We start from the raw sequence: 18214 nt of genomic DNA on the forward strand, positions 1-18214 counted from the left end.
TGCTCATCCTTCCCCCACATGCCTGGTTCAGCATTTCTCTCACTGTATTCTCTTAGTTCTGTGTTTGTTCCCTTACCAGTTGGTGGAACCCTTGAGGGCAGGGACTGTATCTTATTCTTTGGTGAATATGGATTGAGAGCACTGTGTGCTGGGTATGGTTATATTATGTTGAACAAAACAAACACACTCTGCTCTTGTTTGGCTTCTATCAGACAGACATTAAACGAACAAAATCATAAATATACAAACTGTGATAATGAAAGTTCTTTATGAAGAGTAGCACTTAAGCTGAGACCCAAGGGGTGAGTAGGGGTCAGCCGTGTAAAGACTCTGGAAAATAGCATTCCAGGCAAAGGAGCAAAGTTGGAGAAGGCCCAGCTGCTGGAAGGAGCAGAGGGCACTTGAGGAAGCAGAAGAAGACGACATGCTGGATGTGGTGAGCCCAGGGCGAGAGGCACGAGGCTGGACAGGGAGCAGGGATCTTGCTGTGGGTTCCTTCTAAGAGCAGTGGGCAACCATGGATAGTTTGTTAAGTGGGTGAATGGTCTCATTTGATTTACATTTTATAGACACAACTGTGGCTGCCGTGTGAAGGACTTGGAGAGGGTCAGGAGTGGGTGAGAGGAGATTCCATAGAATGTCCTTCTGGTGGGGAGATGATGAGATCACGAGAGGCACAGACTCCAGATGCACTGTGGGGGAGTCTTGATGAGGTTCGTGGAATGTCGGCCGAGAGGTGTGAGAGAAAAGGACAAGTAAAGGCTGGTCGCCAGGCCTCTACTCTAAGTTTCTGTGGGTTGGGTCGCGTTAGTCCCTGAGATGGGAAAGATCGGAGAAGAAATGTTGGAGAAGATCAAGTGTTTGGTTTCGGACAGTTTGATGAGGACTAACCTGTGGAAAGTCTTGAACATCGGCCTAAGGAGTTAAGCATTTATCCTGATGGTGATAAGAGTGACATCTTTAAAGTGCTGGCTTAGGAAAATTATTCTAGTGACAACATTGAATCTACTGTAGGGGAGAGATTACAGGTGGAGGCCAGCAAGGAGATTTTTGCGACAGTCCCAGGAGGAGGTGCTGGTGGCTCAAACAGTGTGGTGTCAGTGGGATGGAGGGACGGGAAAGGTCTCTCCAACCTGAGAGACAGAGAGTGATAGCAGTATTGACAGAATTAGGACACCTGGTGCAGTGACATTTGGGTAAGGGAAAATGAGTTAAATTGAACTCAGCACAACAGTGAAGACTGGAGGTGCTAATGTAGGGGTCAGCCGTATGCTGCTGAGGATGAGCACCACAGAAGTGGATCACGTCCCTTCTGGGGAGAATGTCGAGGGACAAAGGAGAGTCCAGGGCTGAGGAGCCCAAGAAGACTGACAGCGAGGGGGAGGGGCATCATTAGGGAGTGGTCAGAAGAGGAAAAGAATAAGAACTGACAACGATGACAAGGACACTGGAGAAGTTTCTGGTCACCTGAAGAGCTAGGGTAGAATGGTGAATGACAGCAGAAGTGACAGTGCAGGTTATTTAGGAAGGAAGCAGGCAGAGAGGAAATGGAGGCCCTAAATACTTAAAAGTCCTTTTAGAAGTTGAGCAGTGAAAAGTGGAGGAGAAGCAGGACCGGGTTGGAGGCCGAGGGCTTTCTTGGATGGGGTTTTGGGCAGAGATGCAGAAGATGGAGGTGAGGTTCCTGAGGAGGAGGGTGGGAGTAGGGGAGAAAGGAGAGAGTGGGGGATAAATGGAGTTACGATACCCACTCTGAGGCAGGAGGGAGGGAAAAGCTGGGTTGAAGGGACAAAATGGGAAGGGAGCCTGATTGCAGGAGGGCGGACTCTAGTGGAAGGGGAGGTGGCAGGGGAGAGCCACAGGGTGGCCCATTGCATCCAGGTAACCAAGATGAGACTAAATGAGGGTCAGCAGGCCCTTCTCTTGCGGGCGGTGTCTGGGAGGGGCGAGAGTCCGCTTGGATTTGGTGTGGGTCTGACCAGGCCGCAAGCACCAGCTCTTCTTCTGGGCTCTGTGGATTAGCGGGTACAGCCCAGAGTAGAGGCCCTAGAAGGATGAGAAGAGTGGGACTCAAGACCGCATTGTATAAGGTGTGGAACTGCAGGTCAGTTTGAAGAAGAGTAGATGTAGTGGGCCGTGTTGCAGAGAAAGCCAGTGTCTGGGGAGGTGAGCCGAAACGGACGCTGTTTGCTGGAAGCCAGGTTAAGCTCGGAGAGGAGTAACTGGACCTGGAGCAGTCCCACGTGGGTGGGCGTGGGGCTCTCGGTCCGAGGCGTGTGGGGACGCCCGCCCTCCAGGGCTGTGGTTTATATTCAGCAGCTGTGGTTTGGGGTTTTGTTTTGTTTAGCTATTCTATTGATTTTTTCAAAACTTTCTATTGAAGTATATTTGGTTGAACCATATGAAATTACTGATATTTGACTGTTTTGACCTATAAAATGGCAGTGTGTTATGGTTCAACCTAATGTGTACAGAAAACCATAAGCACAGCTTGATGGGTTGTTACAAGTGAACATGGCCATGTAGTCAGCCCCCAGAAGCACCCCCTTTGGTGCCTCTTTACAGTCACTGCCTCCCCCGCAATTTACTTCTCGTGCCTTGGAGTGGTTTATATAAGTGGAATCACTGTGTTTGGCTCCTTTCGCTCAGCATTACGTTTTTAAGATTCATCCATGCTGTTAGGTATACCAATAGCTTGTTCATTTGTAATGCTGTATAATTTCCACATTTGAATATGTGTATTTGTCAGGTACACTGTTGATGGGCAATTGAGTTCTTCCATTTTCGGCTCTTCTGAGGAGTGCTGCTGTAAACGTTCTTGCCACGTCTTCAGGTGGACATATGTGTGGGTTTCTGTTAGTGTAGACCTAGGGATGGGGTTGCCGAGTCATTGGAGATGTTTGTGTTCAGCTCCCATTGATATTACCACCCTCCCAGCTTGCAGTGTTTAGTGGGTGAAATCCACTCAGTTCTTCAAGCAGAGCAGGAACCAGTGGTTAGAGGGCCCTGGGTGAGTGCTATGTACTGTGGAGCCTGGAGCGTATCTCCCCTTGGTCTCCTGTCCTCTGCGGCTATGACACAGAGGGGGCTGGGGAACAATGGAAGCTGCGAGGGGGCCCTGGGAGGAGAAAGCCCCCAAAGGACACAGAGAAGCAGGAGGTGAGTATTTCATCCACAGAGGTAAAACAGGGATTTTGAGACCCTTGACCCTCCCCTGGACTTGATTCTTATGTTGACCGCTGTCCTCCACCACATGGGAGAAGCCCAGCAAGCTGGTGTTCTTCTCTGGCCCTGCTGCTCTGCCATCCCGAGGATCAGTGGGAGGCCATGGCCGTCTGCAGTTATGTCCCAGAACTGTACCCTGAGATGGACAGGCTGGCTAAGCTCCTTGCCTGAGCCCCAGAGCACACTGCACAGCTGGGCCAGCACATGGGCAAGGTCTGCAGGGGTGTGGTCCCCAAGTGACAGATGCAGTCAGAGTCTGGATGTCCCAGCATTCACAGCCTGAAGTCATAGCTGGCCGGGAAGGAGCAGAATGGCCGAGAATCATCTCAGGACACTCTTTCAGTGTCTTGGGGATCTGGGTGGGCAGGGGGAGAAGGAGCGATGGCTGGATGATGAGGGTTCAAACACACCTCGCCTCACTGGCCACCTTTTTAAGAAAAGGGGTAAGTTAGCTGCTGGGTGTGGGCAGTGCCAGGGCCCAGAGCACTGCCAAGCTGGGTTCTCGCCATTGGCATTCCCACCTCCAGTCCTGCGTCCTCAGCCTGCCTTCTGCTTTCTCTGGAGTGATACTGGTACCAGCCAGAGGGAAGCCAGCTTGCTGTTGGATGGATCTGCTCTAAAGCTATTAGCAGACAACATTTTATGGTGTGGCCCCTTTACAGCCATGGGCCTTGCAGAATCTCAGGCATCCTTTCTGACCTCAGGTGCTTCTTATGGGGCGTTTTTTGTGTGTTCTGATGAGCTGATGGCTTGGGACTGTCTCTGAGTCCCCATTTCAGTCAGGTTCTCCCAGCCCGAGAGACCTCTCTGAGTAGTGTGCCTGCTCTCCCATCTCCAGCACCTGCTCAGTGAAGCCAGAGCGACTAAGCGCCAGAGGGCCCACCGAGCAAACATCTGTGTGGAGTGAAGTTGGTCCTCAGTGTCGGGAACCCTGACCAGCACTTCACGTGCGTGCTGAGCCAGGGTACGGTGACAAGCTCCTTCTCTAGAGCCTGAGTCCTTGTTTGCTGTGCTTTCCTGCCTCCCGTAGAACTCCACCCTGTTCATCAAGGAAGCTGACAAAACAGTCCACATTTAAAAAGAGAAAGAAAAGAGAATGTCATTGGGTGGCACTAACCAAAGTTAATAGATCCTGGCGATAAAGACTCAGCATTGGACCCAGGTCTGTGGGTCTCCAGGCTGCTCTTTCCGGGACTTCCCTTATGGGACTGTGCCGGCAGCCAGGACTGGGAGAAGGGCCCGGGGGTCTCCTTCCCATCTGCCCCTCCCAGCCCAGAGAGGGGACCATGACTTTCCCCGTCCTTCTCTTCCGGCTGGGGGAGGGTACAGGCTGTGGCTCAAGCCAGGGAAGCTTCATGCTTCTGATGCTGGGCTCCTTGTCTCCCTTCCAGGCGGTAAACAGAAAGGCCCGATGCTGAGCAGCAGCCTGATGCACTCCGAGTCGGAGCTGGACAGCGACGACGCCATCTTCACGTGGCCAGACCGAGAGAAGGGCAAACTCCTGCATGGCCAGAACGGCTCCGTGCCCAACGGGCAGACCTCACTGAAGGCCAGGAGCCCACGGGAGGAGATCTTGTAGCCACCTGGTATGGCTGTCTCAGGGTAGGGGTTGGCAGTGCCGGGGTCCAGAGCATTGCCAGGCTGGTTCTCATACCTCCCATGTCTGTGGGCAGCTGTTCTCCCAGCATCTGCTGGTCACTCCACCCTACCACCCCCAACCAGAGCAGAGCTGCTGGTACTTGAATCTAGAGACATTCTCCGGGAACCCCTGAACGAAGCTGTGAACAAAGACGTTTCCTCTTTAAACCTGTTTGATAGGCCCCCCAAAACAGCCTCACCTCAGGGCCTCCTTTTTGCAAACCCCTCCCTGGCTCCGACGGTGGACACAGCCAGCTCCTGGCCTCCTCCCCAGCTCCCTGTTGGCTGTGTTGCTGCTCCCAGGGCACCTGCACAGCGAGGCCCAGCTGGGCCCCCCACACCTGGGTACAGAACCAAGCACTGCCAGCCTCCTGCTCCCAGAGCACGTTCTGTTCTCTTCTTTGGGATGGGGTGTGCCCTCTCGCTAGGTCCAGAGGAAGGGGCACTCCCTCTCCTCACCAGTGATGCCAGGCTGGTAGGGCAGAAATGGTGTCTGGCCCAAGACTGGGGGAGGACTGGCTGTTTCAGGAGTGGAGAGGGGCCCTTCTGGCTGCTGGACTGTTGTGTTAGAGCAGCTGGGCTGGACGGACTGCCTCCCCTCCACCTCCTGACCAGCCCTGGCTACTTCAGGGCTCAGGCCACTGCTCCCTGTGCCCCGAGGAGACAGCTGCAAACAGACTGGAATATTGTGGCCCGAGAGCGCATGTGTGCAACTGCCCCCCTATGGTCTCTTCTATGTCCGTCTGTCCGTGTGTCTTCTCTCTGTGCCCCTTGCATGTGTGTGTGTGTTAGAGTGCGTGTGTGTGCATCAGCTCCTCACAGGGCTCTCAGCTACTCACAAGGCAACCTTCACCTGGAAAGACTTTCAGCTCCTTGGAACAGAGACTTCCTGAATCCCTCTGGCCCCGTCACTGGTCCCTCAGCCGTGGTATCTGGGTGTTGAGGAATGGGAGCTTTGGGGGAGTGACTTTTTAAAAAGAAACACAGTTTATACTGCTGCACTACTGTCTGTTGTGAGGTGATTAAACATGCTATTTAATTGTACACGTGCCTGCTGGGTGTGCTGCTTTGTGCTACATCGCTGACCTCTACCACGGGTCCAGCCACCTGTGCGTCCCTGTGACATCATGGCCCCTGGCAGGGAAGTCGTGGGCCTGGCCTCAGGGTGTGGCCGATGGCGCTGAGATTCTGTCCTGGCCACTGCCTGCCTGCAGGTAGGGGACTGCGTGCCTCCTGGACCCCTGGCTCCTGGGGAGGGGAGCTTTCTGTGCTTTCTTCCATACGTTTGTTAACACAAAAATGATTCACACGCCCCCATCCCCACCACACACACTCCCCGTGGCCAAGCTGGGAGACACAGAGTGTCCTGATGCCCCCAGGGTGTGGCCTTTAGGATTTGGGGCCCCAGCTCTTTCCTTTTGGGTTTCCAAAGCAGAAGAGGTTGGCTCCCTGCCCCCAGATGTGTTCGCTGTGCAGTGTTCATGGCAGTGTGCTGGGTGTGTGGGCTAGAAGGAAGGCTGGACGACATCCTTGGACTCCCAGGAAAGGAGGGGAGAGAAGAACCACGGCGCTCATACTCTGCCCAAGGCCTGTGCACAAACCCAGCTGAGGGTGGGCGGTATTGGCTCTGTTTTTACAGATACAGAAACCGAGGCGTAGCGAGCACTCAGTCCGCACAGGTCGTAAGTGACGGAATTAGAACTCAGGCCCAGCAGAGCTTGTGCTTGGCCTGGCTCTAAATCACCTGGAAGGTTTGTTAAAACAGACTGCTGGGCCCCCATCGCTGAGTTTCTGAGTAGATCTGGGGTGGAACATGAGAATTTGCCTTTCTAACAAGTTCCCAGGAGATGCGATACTGTTAGCCAGGGACCACACTTTGGGAACCGCTGGTCTAGAAGTACGTATTCAGCGCACATGAAGAGGAGGCAGCAGCTGTCCCCTCCTGGACAAGGGGGTTCAGAGAAGTGAGAGCTCGAAGCTTCCAGGGGCTGCGCTGCAGGCTACAGGCTCGGGTTTCCCCAGTTACGCAGGCCCGACAGCACAGGAGTGGACGGGTGGGCAGGTGATCCGGACTTGGCCACGCTGGCGTGTGGGAATAGCTTTCAATGATTCAGGAAGCAGCTACAGGACTTGATAACTTGCTGGCTTTCTAGATTTTTCCTGTTTCCTTTGAGCCTTATTTCCACATTTTATTTATCTCAGCCACAGCTCATTGAAGGATATAGTTTTATCTCAGTTTCAGAGATGAATAAAATAATTTTTCATCCCCTGCTTCTCCCACCAAAAAAGGCACAAATTTCAGCAACCAGTGCTTTCCTGGCTTGGAGTCTGGCATTAAGAAGCCTGCCATGTCCCTACCCTTCCTTGCCTGACTTGTGAGTGGCAGAAATCCCTGGACTTGCTAAGGGAGTGCTAGGCTACCTCCAGATCAACCCCTGTCACCCCAAAGGAACCCTTCTGAAATAATACTGAATTTCAGGAGCCTGGGAACCCCTGTCTTGACCAAACTTAGCTTGACCAAACACTCCTCTACCTTTACCTAAGGCTTCTCAGTCTCTTCTCTAGAATGGCGAGAAGGCCAATAGAGGGCATCCTTGCACTTCTCAAACCCCACGGGTACTGTGCACCTAGAGGAAACTCAGTCACCAGGAAGCAACACTCAAAGAAAACCCCTAAGACTGGAAGGCTGCAGCGTTGGCCAGAGGGACTCTGATCTTTGTTCTTCCAGCTTCCCTTTGGCCTGAGAGGTGGAAGGGGCGGAAGAGGTGCTCACACACACTGAGAGTTGTTCTCCGGAAACAGGTGTGGAAAGAAGGTGTGTGGAATCAGGAGCCATCAGCCCCGGAAAGGAGGGTTTGAAGAGCATGGATCAGGCCCTTGACTCCTTCGTGGTTGTGTTGACTGCTTTAGGAGCCCTATATATTCTCTGGTCAAGCCTGGGCCACTGTTATAACCCTTCCCACCCCACTAACCCCCAGTTTGTGGGTGGTGCTGGTAGTGGCTACCTAATAGCAAAGATTTACAGCATCGCGGCTGTCCACTCTCGTGCGTCCCTATAAAGGGCCCAGAGGGGTGTGCACCTCTCTGTCCAAGTGCTGCCAAAATAGGGAAAGCTCCCTCCCTCCCACCTAGGGGGACTCTCTCAGTTGCTCAGGTTTGACATTGGAGGGTATTGATCAGGCTTTTTTGGTCACAAGGGAAAAACTAAAGTTACCACTCATGGGAAGGACAGGCCTTGCCAGCTTTCTAGCCAATTCTCAGTGCAGATACAGAACTCTGCCCAGCAAGATATCTCTGCGCCCTAGTCTAACCTTCCCGGCTACACTTTAGATTCCCCTCCCTCCTCACTTCTGACTAATGACCACGTTCCTGTGCATTGACATCAGTCGTCCTCATGCTGGCTGCATATGAGAATCACCTGGGTAACTCTTAAAACATACTGATGCCTGGAACCCCACCCCAGAGGTTATTTTGATTTTTAAATATTAAGCTCATCTTTTATAAATTCCTCAGATAATTTGTGCAGCCATACCATGCCATGACAAGGGGCAAAACCAGCCCTTAGCAGCTGGGCTCCACAAGACTTGCAAACGAGTTAGGACTGAGTAGACAAAGACGGAAAGTACCCAGACATCCAACACCTGTTAATCACCTCGAGCAGCCCTTCACCAACCAGAGTCCTTTCCCAGGACACACGGCTCATCTACGTCTCCAGCACAGTATGGGCAGAAGAGAGGTGTTCCGTCTTCAGCCCTGACCCATTAAAAACTTCTGTGACCCTTGCTGACTCTGAGGCCACAGTGGAGACGCAAGATGGACGGAGCCTGGTCTCTGAACCACTGTCTAGAAGAAGAGAGCTGTCTACCAGAATGGCCATTGGATCGTTATGAGAGAAATGAACTTCACCGTGCTGGCCAATCTTTTCTTTTTTCTAATCATAGCTGGTGTTAAGATTGGGGGCCCAGGCTCTTCTGTGACAGGCCCCCCTGGGCCCAAGTAAACTACCAGGGTTGAAAGTGATGCCTCAACCCAGGCTTCCACGACAGCCACATGCGCTGCAGGATGGGCAGCTAGAGCACTAAGGCACACCATCGTCTTGGCCATACAGTTCTAGGTCACATGCTTTTTGTTCCTTTTCTGAAGAGCAGACAATAACAACTCAGATCCTCTCTTAGGGTACGGGCAACGTGCTTTGGGATCGAGCCGGGGTATGTTTCCCTGTAGTATGTGGTTGGGGGTTTGAGGATCTTGGAGAATAATCAGCAGCAATCTGAGACTTAAACTCCTAGATCTATGTGCGGAGGAACTTCCCCCCTGACTATTGACCGGAGCTATCTGGATTGTTCCTATATCTTTTTTGTGTGTGAGGAAGATTCACCCTAAGCTAACATCTGTTACCAATTTTCCTCTTTTTGCTTGAGGAGGATTGTCCCTGAGCTAACATCTGTGCCAGTCTTCCTCTATTTTCTATGTGGGACACTGCCACAGCATGGCTTGATGAGCGGTGTGTAGGTCTGCGCCTGGGATCCTAACCTGCAAACCCTGGGCTGCCGAAGCGGAGTGCACAAACTTTACTACACCACCGGGATGGCCCTGTTCCTGTATCTTGTAGCCCAGAAACTAAACTAAACACACTTCAAATACCCATTTCTATGATCTTGCTTAAAGGAAGAGCCAGGACAAATCAGTGCAAAAAGTGTTTAATTCAAACTTTGTGCTGTAATGGCTACAGCATTTCATTATTCTTCAATTGGAAATATGGCTACATGGAGAAAGTCATCTTTGTAACCTGCAGGTAACCACGCACACCCAGAACCTCTGAAGGCAGCCAGTGCCCTTGAGGAAAACAACGTCAGTAAACACCTGGAGTCAGACCTGGGTGGAGCCCAAAATGGGGACTTGAATATGGGAACACCTGAGTCACATGATTCTTCTTGGCATTTATTATTTGGCTAAATAAATTAAAGCATTAAAGCAGACCAAGTGCCATCCCCTGAGAGCACTTTAAGCTTTCTCCGTAATGCCCTCCAGTCCAGTAGATCCCAGCAGACCAGAATCTCTCCCTCTGAAACCTGGGGCTACCCTGGGGCTGACTCAGGGCCTCTTACACTTCGCACAGCACTCCGCCTGTCTCCTACTTGCAAGTTCAGGAGGCTGGAGCTACCTCATGTTTTATCAGCACAGATAACAAAACAAATGTTATGTGAGAGCCAGATGATGTGGGAGTAGTCAATACCCAAGAAACTTCCCATTCTGATCCTGTTACATGGAGAAAAAACACGAGTCTCAAATACCTGCATCCCAGACAGAGAGGGTTCCTGGCATGCCCCCCATAATCCATATGCGCCCCTCAGGGATTAATGCCAATGATGGACAGCTGTAGAGAAACCACAGACATGGCTGTCCTCAGGAGAGACAGTGGCACTCTACCTGATCCCTACCTTATCTCAAAAATCCCAAGCGCTCTCCCTCAAAAGCATGAAGCACTTTTAAACACGGTACTCTTTGGAACTATTAAATACCATATTCTTATTTGGAAAAGCAGTATCAACTTTACCATTCCAAAAGCACCAGTGTCCTCTAGTCATCATCTCTCTATCCCCAGCACAGTGGCTGGAATGCACTTTAAAGTGTGCCTATGATGAACACAGAGGCTGACTCAGATTGACCCAGCCTAGGGATGCGGGAGAGGTGACCTCTCAAAGAAAATGCCAGCTGAAGAGGGGAAGAAGATGGAAGATCGAGTCACTGCTGAGCTGAGCTGACACTCCAAGGGAACCTGGCCTAGTCAGTTCCCAGGTAGTATATTTGGGAGTTAAAGAGACGGAATGAAAATACTGAACAATACCATATGAGACAGTGGTCAAGTGGTGACTGAAATGAAAGTAATCTAAAGTCCTTCCACAGGGGGACAGTAAAAATGCTGATCAGAGTTTAAGTCAGGCATTCATATTATAAATATTGGGAAAGCCAATAAAAATTCAGAACTAGAATATGTAATATCTAAACCAAAGAAAGAAAAAAATTAAAATACTTCAATCAACCAAACAGAAAGCAGGAACGGAGGGGAAAAAAGCAGCATTAGAAATATGACTTCTTAATAAAGGCAACAAGTTGTCAGACTGGATATTAAAGCCACCACCACCTCCTCCAAACGGAAGCTCACAGATGAACATAAATCGTATACTCTATTTACAAGAGAAACACCTAAAAGCTATCACAGAAAGACTGAGAATAAAGGGATGGGCCGGCCCGGTGGTGCAGCAGTTAAGTTTGTGTGCTCCGCTTCAGTGGCCCGGAGTTTGTGGGTTCGGATCCCAGGTGCGGACATGCACACCAGTCCTCAAGCCACGCTGTGGCGGCAACCCACATACAAAATAGAGAAGACTGGCACGGATGTTAGCTCAGCGACAGTCTTCAGAGAGAGAGAGACAGACAGAGAGAGTGTGAAAGAGGCTACTGGCTCCCTTCTCCAAAAATTAACCCTAGGAAAACAATACACCTTAGGAAATAGCATCAATCTGAGGAACTACCACCGAAAACCAAACCAAAATCAAAACCAACAAGAAATCCCCCCAAATCCTGTAAGAACCCCAGAAGACTGAAGGTCGTCATAAACCGTAAGGGGAGGTAGGACAGCAGTGAGATGTCTACTCTCGCTGTACACAGGACAATCAGCCAAGTCACTGGTGTCAGTGGGACACCATCAGGCCAGCTCAAAAGCTCTGCCATGGTGAAGAGGGGTGGGCTAGGCAGCTGCTCTTGAGATTAAAACCCTTTCCCCCTCCAAAGTCCCTGGGCTGGTAGACGGCAACTAGGAATTGCTGCTTCTTCCTAAGGGTCTGAAGGTAAATCTGTGAGCAGGTGCTGGTGGAGTGGTCCACAGTGACTGTGACGTGCCTGAGGTCACAGCCCCCTTCTTAAGGTCATTGGGAGGGACAGAATAGAGCCTGGCCTTGGCCCTTCACCAATAAATGCTACGAGAGGAGCTGGCGCTCTGAAGAACACGAGCTCACAGGCCCAAATAACCACATCCTGCCTGAGGAGTGCAACCCCTGGTCCCCAGAGAGAACAAACTAAGCTATACTCTCTAACCAAGAATTGAAAATACAGCACAATAAACATACAAGGAAATATTAGCAATATGAAACAAGAACAAGAACCAAGTGGAAATACTAAGTACAAAAAATATAATGAATGGGGGGCTGAGTGGTTGAGTTTGAACGCTCTGCTTTGGCGGCCCAGGGTTTTGCTGGCTCAGATCCTGGGCGTGGACATGGCACCGCTCATCAGGCCATGTTGAGGCGGCGTCCCACATAGCACAAACAGAGGCGCTCACAACTAGAATATGCAACTATGTGCTGGGGGACTTTGAGGAGAAGAAAAAAAAACCCGAAGACAATTAGCAACAGTTGTTAGCTCAGGTGCCAATCTTTAAAAAAAAAACAGGGGCCGGCCCGGTGGTGCAGCGTTAAGTTCCCACGTTCAGCTTTGGTGGCCTGGGGTTCACCGGTTCGGATGCCAGGTGCGGACATGGCACCGCTTGGCAAGCCATGCTGTGGTAGGCGTCCTACTTATAAAGTGGAGGAACATGGGCACGGATGTTAGCTCAGGGCCAGTCTTCCTCAGCAAAAAGAGGAGGATTGGCAGCAGTTAGCTCAGGGCTAATCTTCCTCAAAAAAACAAAACACACACACACACACAACCCCCACAAAAAACCACAAAGCATAATAAAAAATATTCTCAGGGATATAAGACTTCAGAAATTTTTTCACAAAAGACCCATTTAAAAAATATTCTTGGAAGAAGTGGTTAAATACAAAAAATAAATTTAGACACGCGAAGAGATAGAGGAAGGGGGAGCAAATAAATTCTTTGGCAAAGTTTGTAGTCTGAAACAACTAGAACCAATGGGGGGAAACAGTATATTAACAATCAGAACCAAAATTCTAAAATATAGCAACACGGTAAGACTGAGAAGACCAAAGGAACCTAAGAGTATCATAAAGTCTTACGAGGAAGAAGATTCAGATGTAATTAAGGAAACCAACAGGGGTAAACAAACATGATTAGTACTCAGTAACATCAATAAAAATATAAATAGAATGTATTAAGAAAATTTTCCATCGCTACTCAATAGAAAGCAAAGGAAAAGTACAGTAAGTAGAACTTGTGAAGTAACAGCAGAAATAAGGTCTAACAGCAGTAGACAAAATGAACGGAAATATCTTCAACCTAACCACAGACCGACTCTCACGCCTTCTTCTCCATCTTCACTTGCCCTCCCTGCATGGAGACATTAGTGTCGGAGGGAGTCAATGCACCGAGTAACTGTGAGCCTGGAGCCCAGGGAAGCCGCTGGAGAGCGCTGCCACAGCGGGGCAGCCCAACCGCAGAGCAGTGAGGCAGGGGGTGGCTGGGACGGTTAGGAGACTGATTACACTGTGCAAATAAGTTAATAGAGAAACTAAGTGCATACACTGAGGATAATGGGAGCAGATTTCTCACTGCTTTGAGCAACTATTTATGAACGTGGAAAGGGAGGAGGCTAGAAAGAACCTTGAGGGGTTGAATTGGAATTGCAAGAATTGGTATGAACTCACAGACAGACAGAGTTGTATACAGTTATATGAATATGTGTACATATTTATGAACTGACTGATTCTAACGGACAGGGCACAGAAACAATTCTACCTTAGTAGCAATGAATGCACCAAGTGCTAAGGCTTTAGGGCTCCATGGTTGATTCCAAGACTGGGGCAGGAAAGTACAAAACAATCCCGGAACATCTTGTTTTGAGTAAGTAAAAGCTGAAAAAATGATGGGGACAATGTCAGAAGGACACAGGAGCCAGCCAGAAAAGGCTTCCATTGGTCAAATCTAGGACAATTTGAGTATCAAAATAAGAGAGTATCAGATTAGAGCCTAATGAATAAAATAGGAATCCATGAGTCTATACTGATATAAATAAGTGACTAAAAAATTAGTAAGACTCAGTATGAATTCTTTAAAAGAAAATCCAACAATTCAGGGCAAAAGTGATGGAAAAAACATTACCAGGCAAATATTAACCAAGAGAAAGCTGGGGAAGCAATTATAGCATCTGATAAGACAGGATTCAATGCAAAAAAGAAAAAAGGTGGGAGATTAGTGACAAGAAAGAACAATTAATCAAGAAGATGTTAAGTATCGTGGATTTTTTCCCCCATGGATATTAGTATACCTCAAAAACAGCCTGAAAACTGACAAAATTTCAGGCAAAGAAAGGGAGAATGGATAATCCTAGGGTTAAAAAAGGAAATGAGAAAATGTCTACAATGGACTAATGAAAATCATTAGGTCTGAATCTGGAAACACAGCTAAAGTAGAACTGAGAGGGAAATAATATAGATTTGAAATCATTTTTCATTTCATGAAATCACTTTCAGGAAACACAAAAGATTAAGAATGAAAGAAGCAATCATTCAATTCAACAATTTAGAGAATGAACAACAGGAAAAAAAAATAAATGAAGAAAAATAGTAATAATCAGAAAAAAATGGAAAAGAGACTGACAAAACCAAATGATGGTTCTTTGAAAAGATTGTAAGATAGATTAAGACTGATCAGGAAAAAGAGAAAAAGCAAATAAAAAATACAGAATGGAAGAAGGAAATAATTATGAACCATATGCTAATAAACCCGAACATATAGATGAAACTGAGAAAATTGCGGAGAAATATAAAAATCCAAATTGACAAGACACCAAAACTTGAATAGACCAGTGAGCATTAAGTAAATTAAAATGGCCATAGACTTCCCCTTAGAGGGATTAAAAAAAAAACAGAATTAAAAATTTTATAGTTTGACTATACTTTCAAGAACAGAAGTTTTATATAAGTTGTTCCACAAAATGGAAAAGGAATAAAACTTGCCCAAGTCTTTTTGAGACTAAGGTAACAGTGATTCCAAGATCAGATAAGAATTCAAGAAAAAAAATTTAAGAAATATTTCATTTGTGACTATAGATGCAAAAACAAAACAAAAACTAAGATATTAGGTAGCCAAACCTAACAGTACAAATACATTTTTAAATCAACCAGGGTTTACCCAAAGAATGTAAGAACCATTCAACATAAGATCTACTGATGCACTTCCAACATTAATAAAGGCAGAAAAATAAGATGACAAATACAATAAATGCAAAAAAAAAAAAAGCATTTGATACGTTCAACACATTTATAATTCAAAGAAAAACTCATGGCAAACTAGGAATAGAAGGAAATGTCCTTAACTTCATAAATGTTATGTATCTAATCCAATAGTATATATAAACAAATACATCATGATCAATTAGGGTTTTTTTTCAAGGAATGCAAAGATGGTTCAACATCAGAAAAATCCATCAATGCATTTCATTAAGTGAATAAAAATTATATGATTATATAGACACTGAAAAAAAGTATTTGATAATATTAATCTTTTATTTAATGAAAAGGAGGGAAATTTCTTAGTAAAAACCATCAAACTTGTTTAACTTGATGTTGAAGATTGCCCTCCAGATTGTACATACAGTTCTACATTTATTCTTGCAAAATCTAAGGGTTTATAGTTTACACCCCTACATCACACTAACACTTGGCATTGTCCATTTTTCTAATTTTGTACAGTCTTAAGGATGTAAAGTGATAGCTCTTTTTTAAAAAAAAACCCATGATCACTAATGAGTTTGAACATCTCTTCCTATACCTGTTACTCTTTTGGGTTTCTCTTCTATCAACTATCTATTCATTATCCTTTGTTGAATTTTCTTTACAATTCAGCATTTTTTTGTATATTCTAGATATAAATCCTTTAGTGGTTTTACACATTTCAAGTATCTTCTCCAAGCCTGTCATTTGTTTGTCAAACTTTACTGACAAACGTCTTAAATTCTGATACAAAAATTTTTTCTCCATGTTTTGTGTTTGGGGGATTTTATTTAAGAAGCTTTTTCCCTCCCCTGATCACAACATTCTCTTATAGTTCTACTAATTTTTAAATTTACCTTTCATATTTAGACCTTTAATCCATCGAGAGCCCACCTTTGGACATGATGCTAGTTAGGTATCCTGTTTAATTTTTCTCCAGGTATACAGCCAGTTTTCCAACACCATGTACTAGAACGAACATATGGGTCTTGTGCATTCTTATTAAATACAGCTTTTGTTGCTACTATCTTTTGCTTTTAATTACATTACCTAATTGACTATTGCTCTTGTAGAAAAATGCTTGACATTTTTATAAACATAGTTTGTAGCTGGCATCCTTACTTAAACTTATTTTTTTTATTTTTTTTTATTTTTTAAAGATTTTATTTTTTCCTTTTTCTCCCCAAAGCCCCCCGGTACATAGTTGTATATTCTTCGTTGTGGGTTCTTCTGGTTGTGGCATGTGGGACGCTGCCTCAGCGTGGTCTGACGAGCAGTGCCATGTCCGCGCCCAGGATTCGAACCAACGAAACACTGGACCGCCTGCAGCGGAGCACGCGAACTTAACCACTCGGCCACGGGGCCAGCCCCTACTTAAACTTATTTTTAATAGTTTGTTGTTTCTCTTGTTTTTTTAATGTAGATATTCCTGAATCTGAAAATAATGACTTTAAAATAATGAGTTTTATTTCTCACTTTTCAATCCTGATAATCTCTTTCTCTCTTTTTCCTTCCTTACAGTCTGGATCAGAGCTTCTGGTCCTATGTTAAATAGTAGCATAATACCGGGCATAGTAGGTCTGTTAATTAGGATATTGGTTTGGCTACTTTAATGGAGACCAAATAACAACGGTTTAAGTAAGACGGAAGGTTTCTTTCTTTCCTGTGTGACCGTCTCAGCTAGCAGGCAGTTCAGGAGATAAGTGGCTCTGCCTTATGTGGTTAATGTCCTTTGATATGCTGCCCTTTCCCACAGAGACAAAACTAGTTTGCCATGACCACATTCACATTCATCCCATTAATTCATGGGAAAGGGGAAATTAGAAAAGGAAGGCAAGCCCTTTCCTTTTAAGGATGTGGCCTGGCAGTTATAAACTTACTTCTGCTCCCACCTCATTGGTCAAACTTAGTTACACCTAGTTGCAAGGTAGCCTGGAAAATACAATCTCTTCCCAAGGAAGCTACTGCCCAGCTGAAACATGGGGTCAGGGATTCCTGTTAATGACGGAAAAAGTGGGGAGATGTATATTGTTTGTATGTTGTTATACAGTTGTCTTGTTCCTGAGTGATGGTACATAACCATTACCGAGTAAAAGAAATTCCACAGAGTTTCTCCAATTAAAAAAAAAGAAAGATAAACTATATCCCATGCTCTTGTATCTATTGACATACCATGCACTTCTTCCCTTCTTCAATGTAGTGATGTACATCGATGGATTTCTGACGTTGATTACTCTTCATACACACATAAGCATGAGTGAAGAATGTATGATTTATTATATATAGTATTTAGTTATTCCACATATGTGATTCAAATGCATAGAACTGATCATGTAGGGTATTATATTTTGCAGAATCTGAAGCACTGAACTTAGTGAAAATTTAGACTGTACCAGGGGAATTAACATTTACTTAAAATCTTACTACATGCCTAGCAATTTGTGTATAATAAAAAAATACTTGACATTTGAAAGCCTGCCGTGTGCCAGGCACATGTTGTAAAAGAGTTATTATTATCCTCACTTTATGAGAAACTGAGGCACAGAGAGGTTAAGTGATTTACCTAAAACAATACAGCCAGTAAGTGGAAGACTAGGCTCCAAAAGCTTCGGCACTTCCTACTCCGTAACAGCGCCTCACAATTATTGCTTTTAAAATGATGATGATAAAGTATGATGATGATAGACAAGAGGAACTGGCGGTATTATTGCTTAATTTTTTTCTAAACTTTCAACTCGATATCATAGGGAAACTTTTTATCCGCAGGGAAAATTAAAGATTTTAATTTGCTTGGAAAACTAAGATTCATTTACAGGAACTCATTTTACTTTAGATGTTTTAGAAAACTACTGTTTTACAAAATTAGGGAAGCCACAGGGCGGGCAACAGAAACAGTCTACACGGAATTTGAAGGTATATTTGCACAATACCACATAGCTCTAGAGTCTAAGGAAAATGCCATTTAGTCTCACATTCCCAAATTAAATATGTATTTATACTTAAGAATGGATATATTCTTAATTCTAATGTCACAATTTCAAAATCATTCAAGCTGAACCAATTCCAGCTTTGAAAATCTCAAAAAAGTTTGCCTGCAACAAAATATACACCTGATACCTGATATTTCTAGATTTCAGGGCTTTGAATATACTTAATAAGTTAACTAAAAACTGGAATAAGTC

General features: G+C 46.1%; 1 protein-coding gene across 4 annotated transcripts in view; it reads left to right on the forward strand.

Moving 5' to 3' along the window:
- The window catches only part of KIAA0319L (KIAA0319 like), a 90012-nt gene extending 84100 nt beyond the window's left edge, over positions 1 to 5912 (forward strand). For all 4 annotated transcript variants that reach the window (XM_014840095.3, XM_014840096.3, XM_014840099.3 and 1 more), the window contains one exon: positions 4617 to 5912. In XM_014840095.3, the coding sequence (XP_014695581.1) occupies positions 4617 to 4804 (188 nt within the window). In that variant the 3' untranslated portion in view covers positions 4805 to 5912. The remainder of the gene's footprint in view (positions 1 to 4616) is intronic.
- Positions 5913 to 18214: the final 12302 nt, after the last annotated feature.

Source organism: Equus asinus, chromosome 5, assembly GCF_041296235.1.
Source record: "Equus asinus isolate D_3611 breed Donkey chromosome 5, EquAss-T2T_v2, whole genome shotgun sequence".
Lineage (NCBI taxonomy): Eukaryota > Metazoa > Chordata > Mammalia > Perissodactyla > Equidae > Equus > Equus asinus.